The sequence below is a fragment of the Megascapheus bottae genome, chromosome 15 (assembly GCF_031878675.1).
Source record: "Megascapheus bottae isolate mThoBot1 chromosome 15, mThoBot2.hap1, whole genome shotgun sequence".
In the NCBI taxonomy this organism is placed as follows: Eukaryota; Metazoa; Chordata; class Mammalia; order Rodentia; family Geomyidae; genus Megascapheus; species Megascapheus bottae.
The window spans coordinates 1662110-1682921 of NC_143523.1; the positions used below are offsets into that span (position 1 = coordinate 1662110).

The 20812-nt window shown below is 55.1% G+C and overlaps 1 protein-coding gene across 1 annotated transcript in view; it reads left to right on the forward strand.

Moving 5' to 3' along the window:
* The first annotated feature begins 17241 nt into the window (after positions 1–17241).
* Tcerg1l (transcription elongation regulator 1 like) overlaps positions 17242–20812 on the forward strand; it is a 145056-nt gene continuing 141485 nt past the window's right edge. Inside the window, exons 1-2 of the mRNA XM_090346825.1 lie at positions 17242–18030; positions 19769–19915. Coding sequence (XP_090202951.1) covers positions 17242–18030; positions 19769–19915 — 936 coding nt within the window. The remainder of the gene's footprint in view (positions 18031–19768; positions 19916–20812) is intronic.

Sequence of the window (20812 nt, forward strand, 5' to 3'; positions counted from 1 at the left end):
TGTCAGTGTTTAATTCCAGGATATAGAATGAGGCTCTTCAATTTTCCAGTAATAAAACAAAGAACCCTACTTAACATGGGTGATGAATGCGAAAGAGATCCCTAAGGAAGATACCCAAAAGACCCATAAGCTCAGTCTCACTAATATTCGGGCATGTGGCTCAAAACCAAGGTGAGATGTCACTTCACACACTTTAGGGCGATGATAGTACCACAACAAAAGCAAAGCACATAATGTAAAGAAACGGAAACTGTAATGTGTGTATGAGGATCTGCAGGACTTGAACTCCTGTCCATTTCGGTGCCAGACAAAACGGCACAGCCACTGGGGAAAAAAACCTCAGTTTTCCACACCTCAAAAAGTTTAAAGACAGAACTTCCCTGTGGCCCAGCAGTTAAATGAACGGATGGAGGTCCATGGAGACACAGGACGTGGCGTTTCCTGAAGACATAAGGAAGAGACTCATGGATCCATGCCACCTGCTCTGGAAGTATTCAAACCATCTTCACTTGGCTGAGGTAGAACCAGGCAGTGAGTGCACAGAAGTAACTAGAAAACGACATGGAAAGCAGGTACACAGAATATCTTTCTATGTCTTTGCCTCCCACTCCACCTCCATAAGCTATTCTAAATAACAGCTAGCCATCCACGGACCAACTGTCCTTTCACAGAGGCCTTGCAGGCCACCCTCTCCACAGCTTGTGGGAGAGCATGAAAGGCGTGTGGGCCGCGGGTTAGCCGTGCCTGGTGGGGGGCTGTGCTTGGTGCCTTCAGACCCCCTCCCTCTGCAGCCCGGGGTTCCTGGCAGCAGGACAGGCGGGGTGGGTGGATTGGCAGGCTTCGAGCTCTCCCACCTGACAGCCAGAGCGGCCCACGGGGGGCTTCCCACGTTTCAAGTTGCCTCTGTCTGGAGATTCCGTACGATGGTGGGTACAAAGCCAGCTTAGGTTGCACAGAGACTGGAAAGTAGCCTTTCCACTTTCTTCACTGGACAAAACTGTCCTCACCTTCCTCCTTAGTCTTCCATTAGGCTAGAGTCCCCTACTGACCTGCAGTCCCAGAGCTCTCCCCCTCCACCATGCAGTCCCAGAGCTCTCCCCCTCCACCCTGCAGTCCCTGAGCTCTCCCCCTCCACCCTGCAGTCCCTGAGCTCTCCCCCTCCACCCTGCAGTCCCTGACCTCTCCCCCTCCACCCTGCAGTCCCAGAGCTCTCCCCCTCCACCCTGCAGTCCCAGAGCTCTCCCCCTCCACCCTGCAGTCCCAGAGCTCTCCCCCTCCACCCTGCAGTCCCTGAGCTCCCTGCTCCAGCACCCCTGCCCAGTGTCTGCTTGTGTGGAGACCATTCTCGCATTCTCTCATGGCCCATGTGTGTGAACTTGGTTCTCTGGTGATGCAAGCCTTCGCTCTAAGCAATGGACACGCATTTCTTGCAGTGCTGGTGGCTGAGTTCAAAGTTCCAGCAGAGCCAGGGTCTAGAGACTTCTCTCTTCCAGCCTGCAAGCAGCCATGTGCTCATGTCCTCAACTGGCGGAGATAGCAAACTCTGGTCTTCTTTCGTCTGTGATGAGGACCCAGGATGCCACGGACCCAAACCTGTACCTGCACCCCAATGCTCCACCAGCACTTTACTCTGGGACCCCCATGTCAGCGTCCGGGGACACATCAAGTCCCGTGTGGGCAGTACTGGAGGACATGTGGACATGGGCCCAGCCTTGCAGGGCATTTTCTTCCGTGTGAGCTCCAAGGCAGGTTTACAGTGTGGGAGCCTCTGCCTCTCCCCAGCCTCCGTGGAGACGCCACAGCCCCTGCTCAGCCGCTGAGCCCCGCAGAAGGACCCTGGGATGAATAATCCACGGTCGGTGGCTTGGGTTTGAAGCAGCCCTCCTGTGCCACTGCGATCCTTCTCTCGGTGCTCGGATTTCAGTGGAGGACAGGCGTGTGCCACTCCCCTGCACGGCGCTTCCCCAGAGCTTCTGATTCCATGCTGTCGCAGCAGCCATCATGGAGATGGCGTCTCTAAAGCTTCCCTTCCGGGAATGTCCCCTAGCCATGTCCCCTGACTGCCATCTCCCAAGTAGTCTGGATCCCAGGCTGTGCCCCACGCCTGCCGTGCTTCCCACGACCACGACCTTGGGGAGAGGAGGCTGCCGGCACCCTGTGGGTAGAGGTCACGACCTTGCGGGGCAGGGGAGCGCCAGAGCACAGGGCCATCCAGCTGACCACCCCGGAGGGCCGAGACACCTGCCCACGACAGCGTGGTATCCAAGCAGACCCTGAGAGAGAAGGGAGTGACAGCAATTGTGTTGTTCCCCAGGGACCTCCATTCCCGGCTTCCTGCACAGCTGGCCCAGTGGGTGTGGGAGGAACGTAAACACTCGTTCATTACCAAGCCAGTGTGGAACCAACTGCATCACAGAAGTCTGACAATAAACTTTTGCAATAACAGTGGATTTGTCATTTCGTAGACAAGATGACGGAGGTGGTGAGGAAGGAAGAAATACTGTGTTGACCGAGCTTGGCTTCTCATCCAGCCCCTGCTCCGAGGACTCCAGCTCTGCCTTATAACCCTTCCAGGCCTGTTCCACCACCAGCCCTGCTCTGCACACCAGGGAGGATAAGTGATAGCCCAGAGCTATGCAATGTTCCCTGGGGGTGCAGGGATCCCGGCGGGCCGTTCTGTCCCCCCTCCACGTGGAGTCCTCCCCAGGCCGAGCCTGGCAGGAGGGCTGGACAGATCTGTTTTTAATCCAGCTGTCCCTACACACAATCCCTGTGGCTAGGGGTCCCCAAGTCTGGGGGTGTGAGCCAGGAAGCCACGGCCCCGCCCTCTCAGAGCTCACCCCTCCATCCTGTGGGTTCCCATGGCAACCGAGCAGGACCTGGGCAGGAAGACCCACCCGCCTGGGGGGTGGGGGTGTCTCCATCCCTGACTGACTGAGTCCCGCAGCAGCCAAGCAGCCCCTTTGTGGACCCCACCCCGGCTGTGACACCTCTGGACTCTAGAAGGGGGCTAGATGAACGCAGAGTGCACCTGCACCCGGATGCCGGAACGCCGGGGACTGGAGGGTGATTATGGGCGGAAGGAAGACTCGGGAAGACCGCAGAGTGGCCGCTGGGAGGGTTGCGTGGGCTCTGGAGGAATTGTCTTAGGAAAAGGGATCCATGACTTCAATTGGGCCTGGGTCCCTCCTCCAACTTGGAATGGGGCTTTCTGAGAACCTGCACTACAGACAGGAGGTTGGGGGTGCAGAGTGAGGAGGGGATGGTGGAGGGGCTCAATGCTGAGCGACGACAGGCTGGTCCTTGGTGTGAAGATGAGTGTGCAGAGATGTTTACACATGCGTTGAATAGACAGTGTCGGAGTGGGACTGTAGAGGAACCGTGGCTCCCTGCACGGGGCCACCTGCCTCTGGGCCGCCATCATTCCAGATGCCCTAGCTGGCCAGCCCTGGGCTTCTTTTACATTTTCCCAGAAGCACACATCCATGTGGGTTGTGTCTTACGTAAATGGACAAGTGTTGTAGGTGGCCAGTTTTTTCCCAGCATACTTCCATGGGTTCTCTGGGAAAGTGCCTGGGGGTTCACAGCAGCGGGAAGAGACCTGAACCGAGCAGAGACCTTTCGTGGGGAAAACCACACCATCCTCCGCTGACCTTGCCTATCCACTCTCAGGACTTTCAACAATATTCCACTCCTAATTCCAAACATTTCACTTAATCAGAAACAAACACACACTTGTTACAGTAACCCATGCATTCGATTTGCATTTGTTGTGTTTTTGTAAGAAAGGAAGATGCAAGTTTGAAAGCATAACTGGCCATTATAATTTATTAAGAAAATAGATATTGGTTATTTTACCCAATTGCTAAGTTGATTTGCTTATCTTCAATACAATCAAAATTTGGCACATAATACCTGCCTGTATTTATGAGGAATAAGGCGATGGTTTGGTACATATATCATATACGTCGATCAAATCGGGTTAGTTATAGTCCCACCTCAACATGCATGTCATTCACGTTCAAAACCTTCTCTTCCAGCTGTTTAGAAGAACATAGCTAATGGTTTTTATAGATGCCCCTCCGGGTGCTGTAAAAAATAACAACTGAATCTTCTTCTGGATCAGGGTTCCTGTGTTTCCTCGGCTTCTGATCTGCCTTTTCTATTTCATAGTGCTATTGCTCAGAAGGGCAACATTTTAAATGCGGAACTGATAGGCACAGATATACCCACTGTTTTTTTTTTAAAATCCCAGACTTACTGGGCTTTTCTCTTGTCTAGCCAGGGCTAGAATATTTCTTTTTTTCCATATATTTTTATTGTAATTAATAGAAGGGTTACATTATATTCACCAGATCGAAGGTGCATTACTTCAGAAACATTGATACCCTTTCTCATGTCATGGTCCCCATTTCCCTCCCCCCTACCCTCCGCTCATCTTGATTTCCCCCCTTCCCTATCCTATTTCAAATAACCAATTAAGCATATATAAAATATATCAGATAACAAGGTGAAATATTATAACAATATGAGATAACCAAGAGACAGCAAAAGAGATGAGAGATAACATAGTACATTAAGGACAACCATCACTCATTATATGGCTTTTGTTTCTGTATCCTAGAGATCCTTTCATTTAGTGTCATACTGTATGGCCTTATGTATCTAGATTTTGCTCTATTGTAAATCTCTGCTAGTAGAGCCCAAGGTTTTTACTGATTATGACAAATGAAGGAAACCATTGAGCCTATGTTCCTTTGAGTCTGGCTTACTTAATATGATTTTTTCCAGATCTTTCCGTTTCCTTACAAATGGGGCGATGTCGTTCTTTCTGACAGCAGCATAGAATTCCATTGTGTACAAATACCACATCTTGTTGATCCACTCATCAACTGAGGGGCATCTGGGTTGGTTCCATATCTTTGCTATGATAAATAGTGCTGCAATGAACATTGTTGTGCTAGTGGATTTAGTATGCCCTTGTTTCTGGATGGTTGGGTAAATGCCAAGTAGTGGAATTGCTGGGTAAAAGGGGAGCTCTATGTTTAGCCTTTTGAGGCACTGCCATACTGCTTTCCATAGTGGTTGAACGAGTTTGCACTCCCACCAGCAGTGTAGTAGTGATCCCTCCTGGCCACATCCCCTCCAGCATCTGTTGTTATTAGTTTTCTTGATCCTGGCCATTCTAACTGGAGTGAGGTGGAATCTTAGAGTTGTTTTGATCTGCATTTCTTTTATGACCAGAGATGTTGAGCATTTCTTCATGTGTCTATAGGCCATTTTTGTTTCTTCTTCAGAGAAGACTCTCTTTAAGTCTTTGGCCCATCTTTTAATGGGATGGTTGTTTCTTTGGAGATTAGTTTTGGAGTGATTCAATTTTTTGAGCTGTTGATATATTTTAGATATGAGGCCTTTATCCATTGTATTGTTAGTGTAGATCTTCTCCCACTCTGTAGGCTTTCTAGTTGATTTGCTAGCTATGTCCTTTGCCATACAGAAGCTCTGCAGTTTAATGCAGTCCCACTTATCCAGCCTTTCTCTAATTTGTTGTGATTCTTGGTCCTTAAGAAAGTTTCGGCCTGTGCCAAGACCTAGTGTATCTCTTATTCCTTCTTGTAAAGTTTTGAGTGTATCGGCTTTTACCTCCAGGTGTTTGATCCATTTGGAGTTAATTCTAGTGCAGGGTGACAAAGAAGGATCCAACTTTAGTTTTCTACAGGTGTTTAACCAGTTCTGCCAGCACCACTTGTTGAAGAGGCTGTCTTTCTTCCATTCTATTTTGTTTTTCTCCCTTATCAAAGATTAGGTAGCTATAGGTCTGTGGTTTAATATCTGGGCCTTCAGTTCTATTCCATTGGTCTTCAGGTTTGTTCTTGTGCCAGTACCAAGCTGTTTTCATCACTATAGTTCTGTAATAGAGTCTAAAGTTTGGAATTGACATTCCTCCTTCGCTGTTCTTTCTGCTAAGAAGTGTTTTTGCTATACGGGGTCTTTTATTATTCCATATGAAATGTTGAATTGCCTTCTATGTCTTTAAAGAATGACATTGGGATGTTGATGGGTATTGCATTGAATTTGTAGATAGCCCTTGGCAAGATTGTCATTTTCATGATGTTAATTCTTCCCATCCAGGAGCATGGGAGGTTTTTCCATTTCCTCAATTCTGCTTTAATTTCCTTTTTCAGGGTTTTAAAGTTTTCATCAAAAAGGTCCTTTACATTCTTAGTTAAGCTAATTCCTAGGTACTTTATTTTCTTTGAGGCTATTGCAAAAGGAGTTGCTTTCCTGATTGTTGCCTCATTCCTCTCACTATTGGCAGAGGAAGGCAGTTGATTTTTGAGGGTTAATTTTATACCCTGCTACCCTTCCAACGTTTTGAATCAGCTCAAGGAGCTTGGGAGTGGAGTCTATACAGAATCATGTCATCTGCAAAGAGGGAAAGTTTCACTTCCTCTTTCCATATTTGGATCCCTTTATGCTTCCTTCTTGCCTTATTGCTCTGGCTAGGAATTTTAATCCTATGTTAAAGAGGAGTGGAGAGAGTGGGCATCCTTGTCTTGTTCCTGATTTTAGCTTTTAGCCATTAAGTATAATGCTAGCTGTGGGTTTGTTATACACAGGGCTAGAATATTTCTGACTATGCTTTCTCCTAGCGCTTCCTGTTTCAGATTTTGCTGTGTCCTATGATATGTCCTACATGAGTTTGGCTTCAGTTTTGAGAATTTCACACTTTGATCCATGACTTCCACTTCCCTTGGTGGAGAGGTGTTTTCTTCCCCACAGAAAAGTCTTCCTTGTTCAGGCATTTTTGACTTTTCTATTTCCATTTCCATAATGTATTTTTTGAATCAGCTTATCAATGTCCACTAAGAAACTTTGATTATCTTGATTACATTAAAATTCTGCCTAACCATGGGAAGAACTGAACGATTTAAAATAATATCTATTTTTTATTGGTAAGGGTCTTTTAGAGGTAAAAAAAATTTACCATTTATCCAGAAAGAAAATGACACACTTTTGTTAATTTACTCTGGGGACCTCATCTTTTTGATGATATTGTAAATATTATAGATTTTTTAAATTATATACTGTACTTATTGCATGCATTATGAGAATGCAAATAACTCTTATATATTGGTTTTTAGAAACTTGCCAAACTCTATTTTTGTTCTTTCTGTATTCATTCCAGAAATTCTACCATACATATTTAATTTGACAAAGTAAAATTTTAATAAGTGTGTTTCCCTCCCTCCAAATTTGCATGCTATTTTTGTCAGTCGTGCTCTAGTTCTGACTTAAGTTTCAGCCACACAGGGTCTCTTCACGGCTGTTGCTTCTCTGGGTGAGGCAGGTGTTCAGTCACTTTCTCTGGCCCTCTTCTTGTCAGCATCCCTGCCTCCTGGAAGCCTTCTCTGCTTTCTTGGGGCCTCCGCTCAGTTGTCGGCATTGGTTTCGTCAGTGAACACGTGCAGTGGCGACTGCTTTCTTCACATCTTGTTTTGTGCACAGCTCTGAATCCGACCTACGCCGGTCACGCGGCTGCACAGTTTCCAAGCAAGGCAAGATGAACTCCCATCCTGCCCTGTCCTTCTGCCTACTTCCGGATTCTGTTAGCCACGGAGAGAGACTTGCTGAAATAGCCCCTTGTGATGATAAATGGGTTTCCATTTTGTCACTCTGTAAATATCTCTCCTGGGCCTTTTGAGGTCATGGTGCCGGGTGTGCTTGCAGACAGAACTGTGGTTCTGCCTTGCTGCTTTTCACAGGTGCATGGAACTGTGGAACCCACTCTTCCTTCATAGATAGCCCTCCTAATCAAGAACACTGGTTCTTGCCTTCAAGGATGCCCTATCTGATGTGAGCAGACACACACCAGCGTTGTTCTGGGTTGGCAGGGCCCAGGGCAGGTTTCTCATGCGGTCCCTGTCAGAAATCATTTGATGTAATATGTACTAGAAAGGGCACCACAGTCACAGTGGCTTTCCCGGGGGCCCTGGCAGCATGGCAGAGACGACAGGCACACGGGCTGGTATCTCCTCCGGCAGGGATGTACACCTTCTCCTGCTCCTCTCTGTCCCTAAGGTGCCTGTCCTTGTCAGTGGCACTCCCCACACAAGGGGGGGCACGGCCTGCTCGGGTGGCTTGCAGTGGCACACCACGGACATGTTCGCAGGAAGTCCACAGGAGTCTTCTGGTCTCAAGGTTTGCAGACCCCTGTGACGCCTTCCTGGCTCTGCCACCCAGGACTCTGGATCCCACAAACTGCACAAACTGCTCTCTGCAAGGTCCTTCACTGAGGACAACACAAAGCCTGTTCTAGAGAATCCTGGAAACTTGCAGGTTACCCAGAGTCAGACCTGAGAGCACCACAGATTACAGAAAGAAGCCTGGCCATTATGTCTCTTCCTGTTTCCCTTCCTGGAAGCTCTCTTCAGACATAATCTCCTTCCTAGTCTCCTCCCCATTCCTGCCCTCACTTCCTCATGGACACGAGGCCATCCCTGGATAGGGGCTTCTGGGAGATTCCTTTATCATGTTCCTCCAGTCCCTTCAGAGGGCTAGCTTAGCCTGATCAGCCTGTAGTCAACACATTGTGTCTTAGCCCCAACCACTGTGTTTTGCTAAATCAATGGACACTTGCATTATGATTTTTCATTTTTAGCCTCAACTTCAGTATGCTGAAATACTTAACAGAGTACAGTAATGTATTTAAATGTTACTTAAACATATCAAACACACAGATTTTATATTCTGTGTCATTTAATTCCAACACCAGCTGTCTTTGGGGATCCAGTCCTCTTGTTTAACTTTCTCCTGCAAATGTCAGTGGAGAGGCGTCCCCTTCTGAGGACTGAGACTTCGCTCACGGTCCGTCCCTATGGCCTCTCTCTTCAGGGCTAGCTTCACGATGTCTCCTGCCACAGGCTTTATCCCCCAGTGCCACTCCTTTTCTCAGGGGCCACTTTAGGCTCCTTTCTGTTGTCACTCATTGGGGTGGGGCTGGATGCGTGTCAGGCCTTGTTCCTGTGCTTGCTGTGAGGCACCTGACAGGCCTGGCCTGGTGGTCCTTGTAGCAGAACATCATCTCCAGCACACCGAGGACTTTGTCTTCCATTTTATTTTTCAGCCTACCCCGTGCTGGGAAGGCCGTTTAAGATGCATGGAGGAGGATCCAGTCGACACGGGTCGAGTTGTGATGCTGCATGCCCAGCCTTGACCTGTGCTCTCCCCAGGGGATGCTGGACAGGCCAGCTGGACAGGCCAGGTGAGCCCTGCCCCTGATGGGCACTGGCCCTGTGCGGGGCAGAAGAACAGCGCACCCGGCGGGAGGACGGGAGCGGCTGGGCAGGGCCCACACAACCAGAGACCAGCTAGCCGCGGGGCTGGGGCTCGGAGAAAATGCAGACCACGCTGTGCGACTGGAGGCCCAGAGCTTGCTCCTCCTCCGTGACTGACACCTTCTTCCTCCTGCCGAGTCAGGCAGATCACAGACTGGGCAGAAGCCAGGGAAGTCTGGACAGCTGGCCACTGTGTGAGTCATGGCTCATCTTTGTGGCACCGATGGGAGGTTTTTCTTCTGGCTTCAGTGGCGGTGCCCGGTTCCACTGCAGAGGCCTGACACTGGGCAGTGTGCTGGGGAGGAAAGTAAGGGTCAAACTTGCTCACCCATGCTGGTCAGTAGAAGACGGTGAGGACGGGCGTGAGAGCAGCGTGTGCCCTGCGAAGGCTCTGCCCGGGGCCTCGTCATAGTTCCTTGTCTGTGCTCCACCAATGGGCGTCCGCAGGGGAGGAGGGGACAGGTCTCCGACGCCTCTCAAGCTACACAGATGGCTTTGTCTTGTAGGGGCCACACTTCAGAAAGTCTGGCTGTGCTGCATGTCTGCCTGGCACACACTTGTTGACCTACATGTTTCCAGAGTCCAGCTGGGACAGGGCCCCAGGTGCAGACAGCAGAGCCGAGGGGCCTCGATGAGAGAAGATCTCCTCCCTTCAGCCTTCAGGAAGCCTGATTTCAGCTCAGCTCCCAGGAAGCAAACAAACAAAGATGGTATCTTGTTTCCATTACATAACAACTCTGCTTCTGCTTGGCAAGTGGAGCCTGTGGAGGTGGCAGGACTCATCCAGAGTCACCAAGACACCTGTGGCCACACAGTGCCAGAGCCGTCTCCTGAGCCAGCCATCTCCTGAGCCTGTGTGCTCCGTGAGCCAGTTACCCACGCATATGGCTGTCTCTGTGGCGAGGCGCCAAGGCCTAGCTGCATCCAGGAACTAGACCATGAATTCCAGATGGCGGCTCTACTGGAGGGCTTGCAGGATGGGCTGGGCTGGGCCCCGGGGCATTTGCCCCTGTTTAAGGCTGTCTGTGAGGAGACACTGCCTCCTTGCTAGCCTCATGTATAGTCTGGTACACGGAGCAACTTGCTATGAAAGTTTCACTCCCCTGAGCTCCATGGTGTCATGGATACACACACACACACACACACACACACACACCACACATACACCATATACACACACCACACACGTGTACACAAACACATATACACACACACATTATCATTTAGCTCCTCAAATCATCAAAACTCTTGCCCTCTAATTCTGAACATGGAAAAAGGTTAGAAGTCAGGTGCTCCAAGGGGTTGGTCCCAAGGTAAGAATATTTCAGTATATTTATTAATGAGCTGGAAGAGTCAGGGAAAAGGTTAAGCAGTACAATTTGCTGAATGCACAGAATTATTTAACTTAACTGCCCAGGGAAGAAAACACACAGACTAGCTTCTATGAGATTGCCTTGCTTTTCATATCCTAAAACTATTTTACCAAGGTGAAAAATGCTACCATAGTCAATGGTGCAGAGGCACCTCTCACCTCCTCACTCTTGTCTGTTGAAACACACTTTACTATCAAGGCAAGAGAATCTGGACTAAAAGGATCACGAACATGGAATTCGTGCTTGCTTCCTCTAGAAATAATATGCTCTGAGAGCAGAATGCCATGTGGGGCAGCTGCCAGACACAGACTCTTCCAGAGAGAAGGGACAGCACGTGACCTCCAGCACCAGATGTCCCCAGCAGCTTGTGCCCCACCACAGCCTCTGGCCTCCTTCCTCTGAATGGACAATAAATGTTGCAGATGGTATCCGTTCTGGGTGCACGTCCATTCATCTACACCTGTCTTCACTGGATGCCAGACCACCCTCCTTGATGGCTCAGTGCAGAGAACTTGGGCTGTGTCCGGCCATAACCGCGGTGTCTGGGTCTGCTGCGAGAAGCCACTGCAGCTTGGTCCTTCCTTTGAGCTCAGTGCTCAGGCACGCAGAGTGCATGCGGGCTGAGTTTGGGCACGTCTGATTGTACAGCAGAACAAGCTCGCCTTGCAGGCAGTGCTGCATGCTGACCTGAGGCTGCTGATAAAACAGAGGTGGACTGGTGATTCTGTCGCATTCTGGGTGGCAAGAGCTGAACTATGAGAAATGGTCGTCTTCCTTCTGGAGTCTTGTTCCTCTGAGTCTTGAACTGAGACCTCAGAACTTAGAATGTCCACCAGCTTGAGCCAGGTGGGAGGCCACTGCTTTACTGGTTTGAGGGTGCTGTGTAAAGCCTGCCTAGGAAAAGTGGTACCACTGTACAGAGGTTGAGTCTGAATGCACCTCCACAGGCTCTGGGTGCTGAAGGAGTGAGGAGGTGTGCCAGGCAGACGGGGCAGGTGAGCACAGCTGCTTCCTTTGGTAGGAGGTAAACATACTTGGCGTAACAGAATAAAACTACACATGAATATAAATGTTTGTGTCAAAATGGGACATCTCTATCTCCTAACTGGCAAAAGGTTTGGTTAGCACCCATTGTTACCGCATCTTGCCTGTGTGTGAGGGCTTTGTGGTGAAAACGCAAACCATTTCATGTCTCACAGACCACAAATCATGCCACTACATGTGCGTACTGAGAGCCAGGCAGAAATCGCCGGCCTCTGCGAGCCCTCAGCGCGTGTCCTCTGCGTCCTTTCTGGAGGTGAGCATCCGTGCATCACCTTCTGATAGGATCGAGAGTCCCTGCCCCTCCCCAGCTGCTGCCGCCAGGCTAAACAGAGTGCAGGAGGGTGGGGGCGGGGCTGTGCGTATCCTACACTGGCCACCCTTCCCGTGTCTGGGTGTATGCGGGCAGCTGGTATGCCAGGACTGTAAGCTCTGCTGATCGAAGTCCACTCCTCTCCCCAGACCCAGGGATACCTGGAGGGCAGAAGGGCTGCCCCCATACACACCTGGGCCAGACCAGGAGCATAGCTTCTGACTGCCGAACAGGCTTCTGCTAAGGCATCTGGTCTGCTTGTGTGGTTTGAGAGGAGCGAGCAGGGAGGCAGGCTGCTAGAGGCTGGAGGTGGGAGCCCGTCTGTGCCCATCTTAGGGGACTTTTGGACTGAGTTTCCAGCCGGTGAAGAGTTCTGGGAGGCCCCTGCTGTTGAGGCTTGGTGGGGGGCTGCTGAAGCCAGCGTTGTCATGGGGGAAGCAGAGGCCTATGAGATCGCAGCCCACGCCCAGTACAAGGGTAGATGAGGGACAGCAAAGCTGGGCTTCCTTCTGGGATGTTTGTGAGAGAGCACAAAGGGAATGTGTGCACATTTCCAGGACTCAGGGGGCAGCACTGTGGAGGGACCGTGGCCCTTCTCAGGGTGGGCCTGTGGGGGAGGGTCAGGCCTACCCATCCCCATAGCCAGGCACACAAGTGGAGGCCACACAGGATGGGATCTGGTCTCCAGGCACCCATATCTCCCATCACAGCGGTACACATGCTTCCTGCAGACGGGGACACTGGAGCCAACGGGCTGAGTGGACGACACAGGGATCTTCATTGGAAAATGAAATGGAACCTGAATCCATTACTGGATGTTATATATAGGCTGTATATGTGTGTACATATATTCCCATACTTCCACGTCATATGTGGAAAGAGATGAATCAAAAAATATACCACAAAGGGCCCATGAGTTTGGCCTAGTGGTAACTCGAGTGCTTCCCTAGCATGCATGAAGGCCTGGGTTCGATTCCTCAGTACCACATACATAGAAAATGCTGGAAGTGGTGCGTGCTGTGGCTCAAGTGGTAGAGCTTCTAGCCTTGAGAAAAGCCCAAGGACAGTGCTCAGGCCCTGAGTTTAAGCCAGGGTTGGCACACACACACACACATGCACACACACACACACATACACACACACACACCACAAGGTAAAATCACCAGAAGCTAACCTAGCTTTTCCTAGAGTGCAAGGTTTTGCCTCAGTGTGCTTTTCTGTATTTCCACATACTCCGTGGTAATGAATTTGAAACAATAACAACAACACTGTTTTGTCACAGTATTGCTGCAGCGGCACCGGTCTGCCCAGGGTGCCTCGTTAGGGAGCCTTGGGCTCCATCATGTGACCCCACGACTGGCTCCTCCTCCCTCTGTCCTTGTGAAAGGCCATGAGGAAGGTCAGTGGCGGTCACTGTCAGTTCTAGCTCCTCCCAGAGCCTTGCTTCTAAACTCCAGACTGAAGCCTCTGCCCATGACAAAGCTAGGTCTGTCCAGGTGTCCCCTGGAGCCACAGCTCCTCGGCCTGGAAAGGGAGCTGTGTGGAGTCCAGCCTCGCAGGGCCCAGGAAATCTCCTCCACACCCTCCTTCTCACGCCAGGAGTCAGTGGTCCCCGGCCTCTGCCAGCCCCTGGGTGGCCTGGCCGCTCTCCCCCAGCCCCAGCATGCTGGGGTGGTGAGTGTCCAGCAGGAAGGACCCTTGGATCCTGATTTACCTGGGAAGGAGAGTGGGCAGTGGCTGGCACTGCCCAGGGGCCTCAGTCCTGAGTCTCCTCTGCTGCCCCTGTGGTCACTTTAACTCTGCAGCTCTGTGAGAAAGCGTTTTCATTTTTCTCTTCTTTTTAGATTCATTCCATCTTACTTGGAAAAACAAAATAAAAGAAAAAGAAAAACAACAACAACAACCCACCTCTCCAGGCTGCAAGATCTCATTCCACTGATCTCCCAACATCCCCTGTTGTTTTCTCTGGAAAGGGAAAGCACAAGCCGATCTCACTAGCATGGCACAGCTGCAGGGAGCTCACGTGTCTTCTGCTGGGGACGGCCTCCTGCTTACGAAGTGTTCTCTTTCACCTTAGCTGGAAATTCCTGCTGGTTTTGCCTAAATATGAGGACAGATTGCAGGTTGCCTTTATTGGCTGGGAGAGTTTGAGTCTAGATTGCACATAAAACACTTGACAGAGCAAGATTCTTACTGAGTTTTACAGGGAGACCAAGGACGTGTGTTTATAGAAGGCAAGTCCATCCTCTGCTCTGACAGACCTGATGGCCTGCAGCACACAGCTGCCTGGCAGGGAGGCTTCGCTCAGGGCGGAGCAGCTTCTCCACGCCCTGGCCCCAACGCAGCCCCACGGGGACCCCTCCTCACAGCCCCTGCCTTTCACAGCTGGCTCCAGACACACAGTCACCACCACTGGGCTGGTCTGTGCTGAGTTCTCCTGAGGTGAGGGTGTCTGACAGCAGGTGTCTCTAACCCACAGGGCATAGCACTGCTGCGTGGAGGTAAGGGGCACATGAGCGGGCAGAAGCTGCTCTCTTGCCTCCTCCCTGCAGCAGTGAACAGTAGGCTCCGGCAACAGAACTGGTGCCCACTCCTGTGGGCTCCACACATGGAGTGGAGACGCGTGGGCACAGCTGAGCTTGGGTACATAGGGGTCTGTGATCAAAGGAATGAGTCTGACACAAAAGCGGAGATGAAAGATGACAGCAAAGGCGTGGGTCACTGGAGGCGGTTTGGGAGCAGAAGCCCTAGTTTTGTTCCTAGCTCAAGAGCAGCCTGAGGCCTCATGGGCTCAACATGCCCGGCAGTCCGTGCAGGAACATGCCGGGTGAGTGACCCAGGGGACTGGCCGCTCAAGCATGGCCAGGCAGGAATGTAGGTAAGACTGCAAACAGACTGCAGGGCACCCCATCGGGGCTGGCCCTGGCCTTCCAGGAGCCTGGGGCCCATGTGTGGGCCCTCCAAGCTGAACAAGATGGACAAGACCCCTGGGGGCTGCCGTCCTGAGCCTGGGAACAGAGAAGCGCCCGCCTGGAGAGTCAGCGGGCCATAAGCGCGCAGAGCTTTGTGCACATGAATTAAGGCTGGAGGAGGCGGATGGGCCTTCTAATCTTCAACGCGTTCCCATCTTCAGTGAGAAAAAAAATTCCTGCCAGTACTTTTGCATGAGAGAGAGGGAGGGAGCAAGGAAGAGGGAGGGAGGGAGGGGGAGAGAGAGAGAGAGAGAGAGAGAGAGAGAGAGAGAGAGAGAGAGAGAGAGAGAGAGAGAGAGAGAGAGAGAGAGAGAGAGAATACTAGCCACCTGCTAATTGAAAAGCCTCTGTGAGAGGAAAACCTGGCGACGCCCGCTATGGTAATTAGCATGTGCCCAGAACTGCCCCGGAACCACGGCAGGCCACCAGAGCCCAAGGAGTCGACGCCAGCCCCTGGGAGCTGGGGCTTCCACCCGAGGGGCTGCCGCGGGCGGGCGGAGGTCGGCGGCCTTCCACCCTCGCAGGGCTCTCCGGTCCGCGCTGCACGTGCGCGCCCGGAGCCCCTTCAGTGCTCGGACCCAACGCCGTTCCAGGCGCTCGGGCTTCTCCCCCGGAGCACCGGGAAGCCCCTGCCTGCTGCGGCGCGCATCGCCCAGGCCGGCCGAGCCGCGGAGCCGGGCCCGGCCGCTGTCGAGCCGGGAGCCGCAGGAGCGCAGCCGGCCGCGGGGGCGAGCGCCGTCTGGCGGCCAGCGCCGAGCGGCCGAGTCCTCCAGGAGGAGTCCGTCCTTGACCTCCAGCTGCCCAGGCTGCAGCCAGGAGGACGCGCGGAGGGGGGCGCGGCCCCGAGCCTGGGGCGCGGTAGGGCCCCGCGGGGACGAGCGCCCCACTGGGGGCGTCTTGTGCCGGCCCCAGAACCCCAGACCCCCGCCTGGTGCGCTGCGCCGGGGCGGGGGCCGCCTGGGCAGCGCCGCGGCAGAAGAGGGCGCCAGGCCCGCGGTGCTGAGGCCGCGCGGGGCGTCGGTTAGGGTGAGGAAGTGCTCGAGGTCCGGCAGGTGTGCAGGAGAGAGATCCACCCAGGCCAGGTGTGCAGACGCCGCCCTCGGGTTGGCGGCCCACGGCGCCCCAGGCCCCCGCCCAGCTCCCCTAAACCGGGTAGCGAGCGCGGGCGCCCCCGCTCCACGCCGGCTGCGGGACGCGCCCGCCCCGCGCCGCCTGCTGCCCATCGCCTGCCGGGCCGGGGCTGTGCGCGCCGTCCGGACACCGGGGCCAGAGCGGCCGCCTGGTGGGCTGCAGGGGCGAGGGAGGCGGAGGTCGGCGGGACGGGGCGGGGCACACCCTCCTCCCTCGCCTCCCGGCCCCCGCGCCCGGTGCCCTCGCCGCCAGCGCCCTCGCCGTCCTACCCACCGCGCGCCCCGCGCGCCCCGCGGCCCCGGGGGATCCAGGGCCGAGGGGCGGGGCCTGGCGCTGCGCCCGGGCCCCGGGGCGCGGGGCGGGGGGCGCGGGCGGCCGCTCTCCGAGGGGAGGGCGCGGGCAGGAGGAGGGGCTCCCCGCGCGGGGCAGGGGCGGAGCGAGCAGCCGCGCGGCGGAGCCCGGAGAGTGCGCTCCGGAGCCCGCGCCGCCGCCGGCCCGCACCTCGGGCGCCCGCCGCCCCCGCCGCCGCCCGCGCGGGGATGTAGGATGCTGGCGGGCGCCAGGCTCCAGCGGCGGCGGCGGCCGCTGCAGCGGCCCCGGCAGCCCCGGCGGCGGCAGCCCGGCCCCTGGCCGATGAACGCGGACCCGCCGCCGCCGCCGCCCTGGATCTGGATGGTGCCGGGCTCGGCGGGGCTGCTCCGGCTCGGCGCCGGGGTCGCGCCCCCGCCGCTGCTGCGCGCCTCGGCCCAGCCCGCCGTGGCCCCGCTGCTGCCCGGGCTGCCCGGCTGGCCAGCGCCCGGCGAGCCCCCGCTGCCCCCGCTGCTGCCGCTGCTGCCGCTGCCCTCTGCGCCCGAGCACGCCGCCACCGCCGCCGCCGCGCACCAGCCGCTGCTCCCCGGACAGGTAACGTCCCCAACCCGGCTCGGGCCGCGCTCGCTCGGGCCCCGCTGCCCCAGGCCCGGGGCGCGCCTGCCCGGGCTTCCCGGCCCCGGGGCGCAGCTGTGGCCCGGAGAAGGGCGACGCTGACCCCCGGGGCTCGCGCTCTTCTCCCTCTGCTGCCCGAGCGGGCGGCCATGCATGGGAAAGAAAGTTCCCGCTCCCGCGTCCCGCCCCGCCCCGCCTCGCGGCAGCCCCCGCGCGCCTCCCTCCCGGCTGGAGGAAGCGCAGTGGAGACCCGCGCCGCAGGTCCCGCGCCGCGGCCGCTGCAACTTCGGCCCCGCGCAGGCCGCCATCCGGAGCGCCGCGCCCAGCGGCCCGGGAAGTTGACTGGTCCCAGGCTGGGCGCGGAGGGAGAGCGAGCCGGGACCGCGGGCGTCCGGACGGGCGCCTCCCCCGCCCAGGCCCCCGGGCCGCCGCGTCCCCGCGAGGAGAGCGGGCGGGAGAGCCGCGGCCCGAGGGGAGGGACCCGTGGCGGGCGCGGGCGGAGCCGGGCGCGCGGCCGCCTGGCGTGGGCCGCTCGGTTGGCCGCCGGGGCCCGTGCGCTCGGCCCGCGGGGACGGGCGTGGCGGGCGCGGCCGGGCGGAGGGGACGCGGTGGGACGGCCGCGCTCCGGTCGCTTTCTGGAGGACCTGGCGGCCTCTGCCCCGTTCCGGGCCGCGGTGCGCGGAGTCGCCGCTAGGGGAAGCCGAGGCCGCCGAGCCGTCCCCGGCCGCAGACCCCGTGTGGAGCGGAAGCCCGGCCGCCCCGCCGCCCCGCAGGCGCTGCTCCGCCCTGGCGCTGTCCTCCCTGGGCCTCCCCGGCCTCCCCGGGCCGCGCCCCGGCCGTGCCCACGCGGGCTCGCCCCGCTCCAGAGCTCGCGCGTGCGGGAGAACCGGGGAGGCTCGGGACCTGGACGCCAGATCCCTCCATCCCGAAAATACCAAGTGTTCCGGGAGGACTGGGAGGACAGGGGAGGGAGGGGAGGACCGGGAGGACTGGGGAGGATGGAGGAGGACCGAGATGACCGGGAGGATGGGGAGGACGGGGAGGAGGATGAGGGCAGGGAGGATGGGGAGGACCTGGAGGAAGGAGAGGACAGGGAGGACCGGGAGGACTGGGGAGGAGGGAGGAGGGCGGGGAGGACTGGGGAGGATGGAGGAAGAGGAGGGCGGGAGGACTGGGGAGGAGGGAGGACAGGGAGGGCCGAGAGGGTGGAGAGGACCGGGAGGGAGGGGAGGATGGAGAGGACCGGGAGGATGGGGAGGGCAGGGAGGACGGTGAGGACTGGGAGGACAGGGAGGATTGGGGAGGAGGGAGGAAGGCAGGGAGGACCAGGAGGAAGGGGAGGACTGGGGAGGAGGGAGGAGGACGGTGAGGATGGGGAGGGCAGGGAGGACCGGGAGGACGGGGGAGGACTGGGGAGGACAGAGGACGGTGAGCGCGAGGAGGACGGGGGAGGACGGGGAGGATGGGGGAGGATGGGGGAGGACTGGGAGGACGGAGAGGGCGGGGAGGACCACAGACAGCCATGGCCGGCAGAGCTGCGGGTGGATGTGGAGTCCGCGGCCTGGGCAGTGTGCTGTGCCGTGCCGTGTCATGCCGTGCTGTGCTGACTGGAGAACTGGCCACACAATTCCCACCCGTTTACACGTGCTCGAGTCCTGGACCAGGGCACGAGGGGGTCTCCTTCTCACCAAGGCAGTTAGGGGGCATCGGGGCACAGGTGCGCCGGCCGCTGGGCTCACAGACACTGTGCTCTGCTCTGCTCTGCTCTGTTCTGGGGTTCCAGTGCCCGCTGGGCTCACAGACGCTGTGCTCTGTTCTGTTCTGTTCTGTTCTGCTCTGGGGTTCCAGTGGCCTCTGGGCTCACAGACGCTGTGCTCTGCTCTGTTCTGGGGTTCCAGTGGCCTCTGGGCTCACAGACGCTGTGCTCTGCTCTGTTCTGGGGTTCCAGTGGCCTCTGGGCTCACAGACGCTGTGCTCTGCTCTGTTCTGGGGTTCCAGTGGCCTCTGGGCTCACAGACGCTGTGCTCTGCTCTGTTCTGGGGTTCCAGTGGCCTCTGGGCTAACAGACGCTGTGTTCTGTTCTGTTCTGGGGTTCCAGTGGCCTCTGGGCTAACAGATGCTGTGTTCTGTTCTGTTCTGGGGTTCCAGTGCCTGCTAGGCTCACAGACGCTGTGCTCTGTTCTGCTCTGTTCTGGGGTTCCAGTGCCCGCTGGGCTAACAGACGCTGTGCTCTGTTCTGCTCTGTTCTGGGGTTCCAGTGGCCTCTGGGCTCACAGACGCTGTGCTCTGTTCTGCTCTGCTCTGTTCTGGGGTTCCAGTGGCCTCTGGGCTAACAGATGCTGTGTTCTGTTCTGTTCTGGGGTTCCAGTGGCCTCTGGGCTAACAGATGCTGTGTTCTGTTCTGTTCTGGGGTTCCAGTGGCCTTTGGGCTCACAGACGCTGTGCTCTGTTCTGCTCTGTTCTGGGGTTCCAGTGGCCTCTGGGCTAACAGATGCTGTGTTCTGTTCTGTTCTGGGGTTCCAGTGGCCTTTGGGCTCACAGATGCTGTGCTCTGTTCTGCTCTGTTCTGGGGTTCCAGTACCCGCTGGGCTAACAGACGCTGTGTTCTTTTCTTTTGGGGGTTCCAGTGGCCGCTGGGCTAACAGACGCTGTGCTCTTTTCTTTTTGGGGTTCCAGTGGCTGCTTGGCGGTCATTCTCCCTCAGTGGCACCGCCCCCCTCCTCCACTGTGGAGTTGGTACCTGTTTTTCCCCATGGCTGCCCTTCTGCTCTGCCACCGCCTGTTGGGAAAAGTTGGATGGAGAAAAGGATGCCTAATTACAAGGTAAATGAGAAATTGGATAAGTGAACTTTTCATCAGTATGTTGTTAGGCATTACTGAATTAACATAAGATTTTCTGATAGACCATCTATCTATCTATCTATCTATCTATCTATCTATCTATCTATCTGTGGAGAGAGAGGGAGAGCTAGAAATCCCTTCAGAATCAGATTCAAAAACATCAGAAGAGGGAGACTGGCATTCTATTCTAGTTTAACATACTTGGATCCCATAGAAAATGTCATATTTCCAATTTGAAAACCAAAATTTATACTTTAATTTTTTAATGTTTTTTCATTTTCTACTTTATAGCTTTTGATATTTTGACTTTATTTATTTATTTTTTGCCAGTCCTGGGCTTGAGCTCAGGGCCTGAGCATTGTCCTTGGACTTTCTCAAGGCCAGAGCTCTACCACTTGAACCTCAGCATCACTTCCAGCTTTTTTCTATGTATGTGGTACCAAGGAATCGAACCAGGGTCTTCATACATGCTAGGCAAGCACTCTATCCCTAGGCCAAACTCCCGGCCTATACTTTAGTTTTTGAGGATTTAAAAATCTGTAACCATTGACCAAAATCTAGCTTTTAATATCTCTATAATAAAATGTGAGGTTTTCTTGCTATTACTGCTCTTTTTTCTTTCATCATTCTAATGGTCTGTTCTATAACACATGAAGTAATGACTTACTGACTGATTCTTCAACCTATAAATTGGCTGTTGGGTTTATAGATAGAGTCTAGTCCCATCTTTAGCTTCCAGCTAGCACATGGTCCCTAGGGAGCCCTTTGTGTTAAGTCTTAGAACTGGGCTTGTTTAGAGATTCTAAGAGTAGAGCACCCAGCATTTAATCAGTGTGAGATAATATCTATCTGTATCTATCACTCGGTACCTTGTCTTAA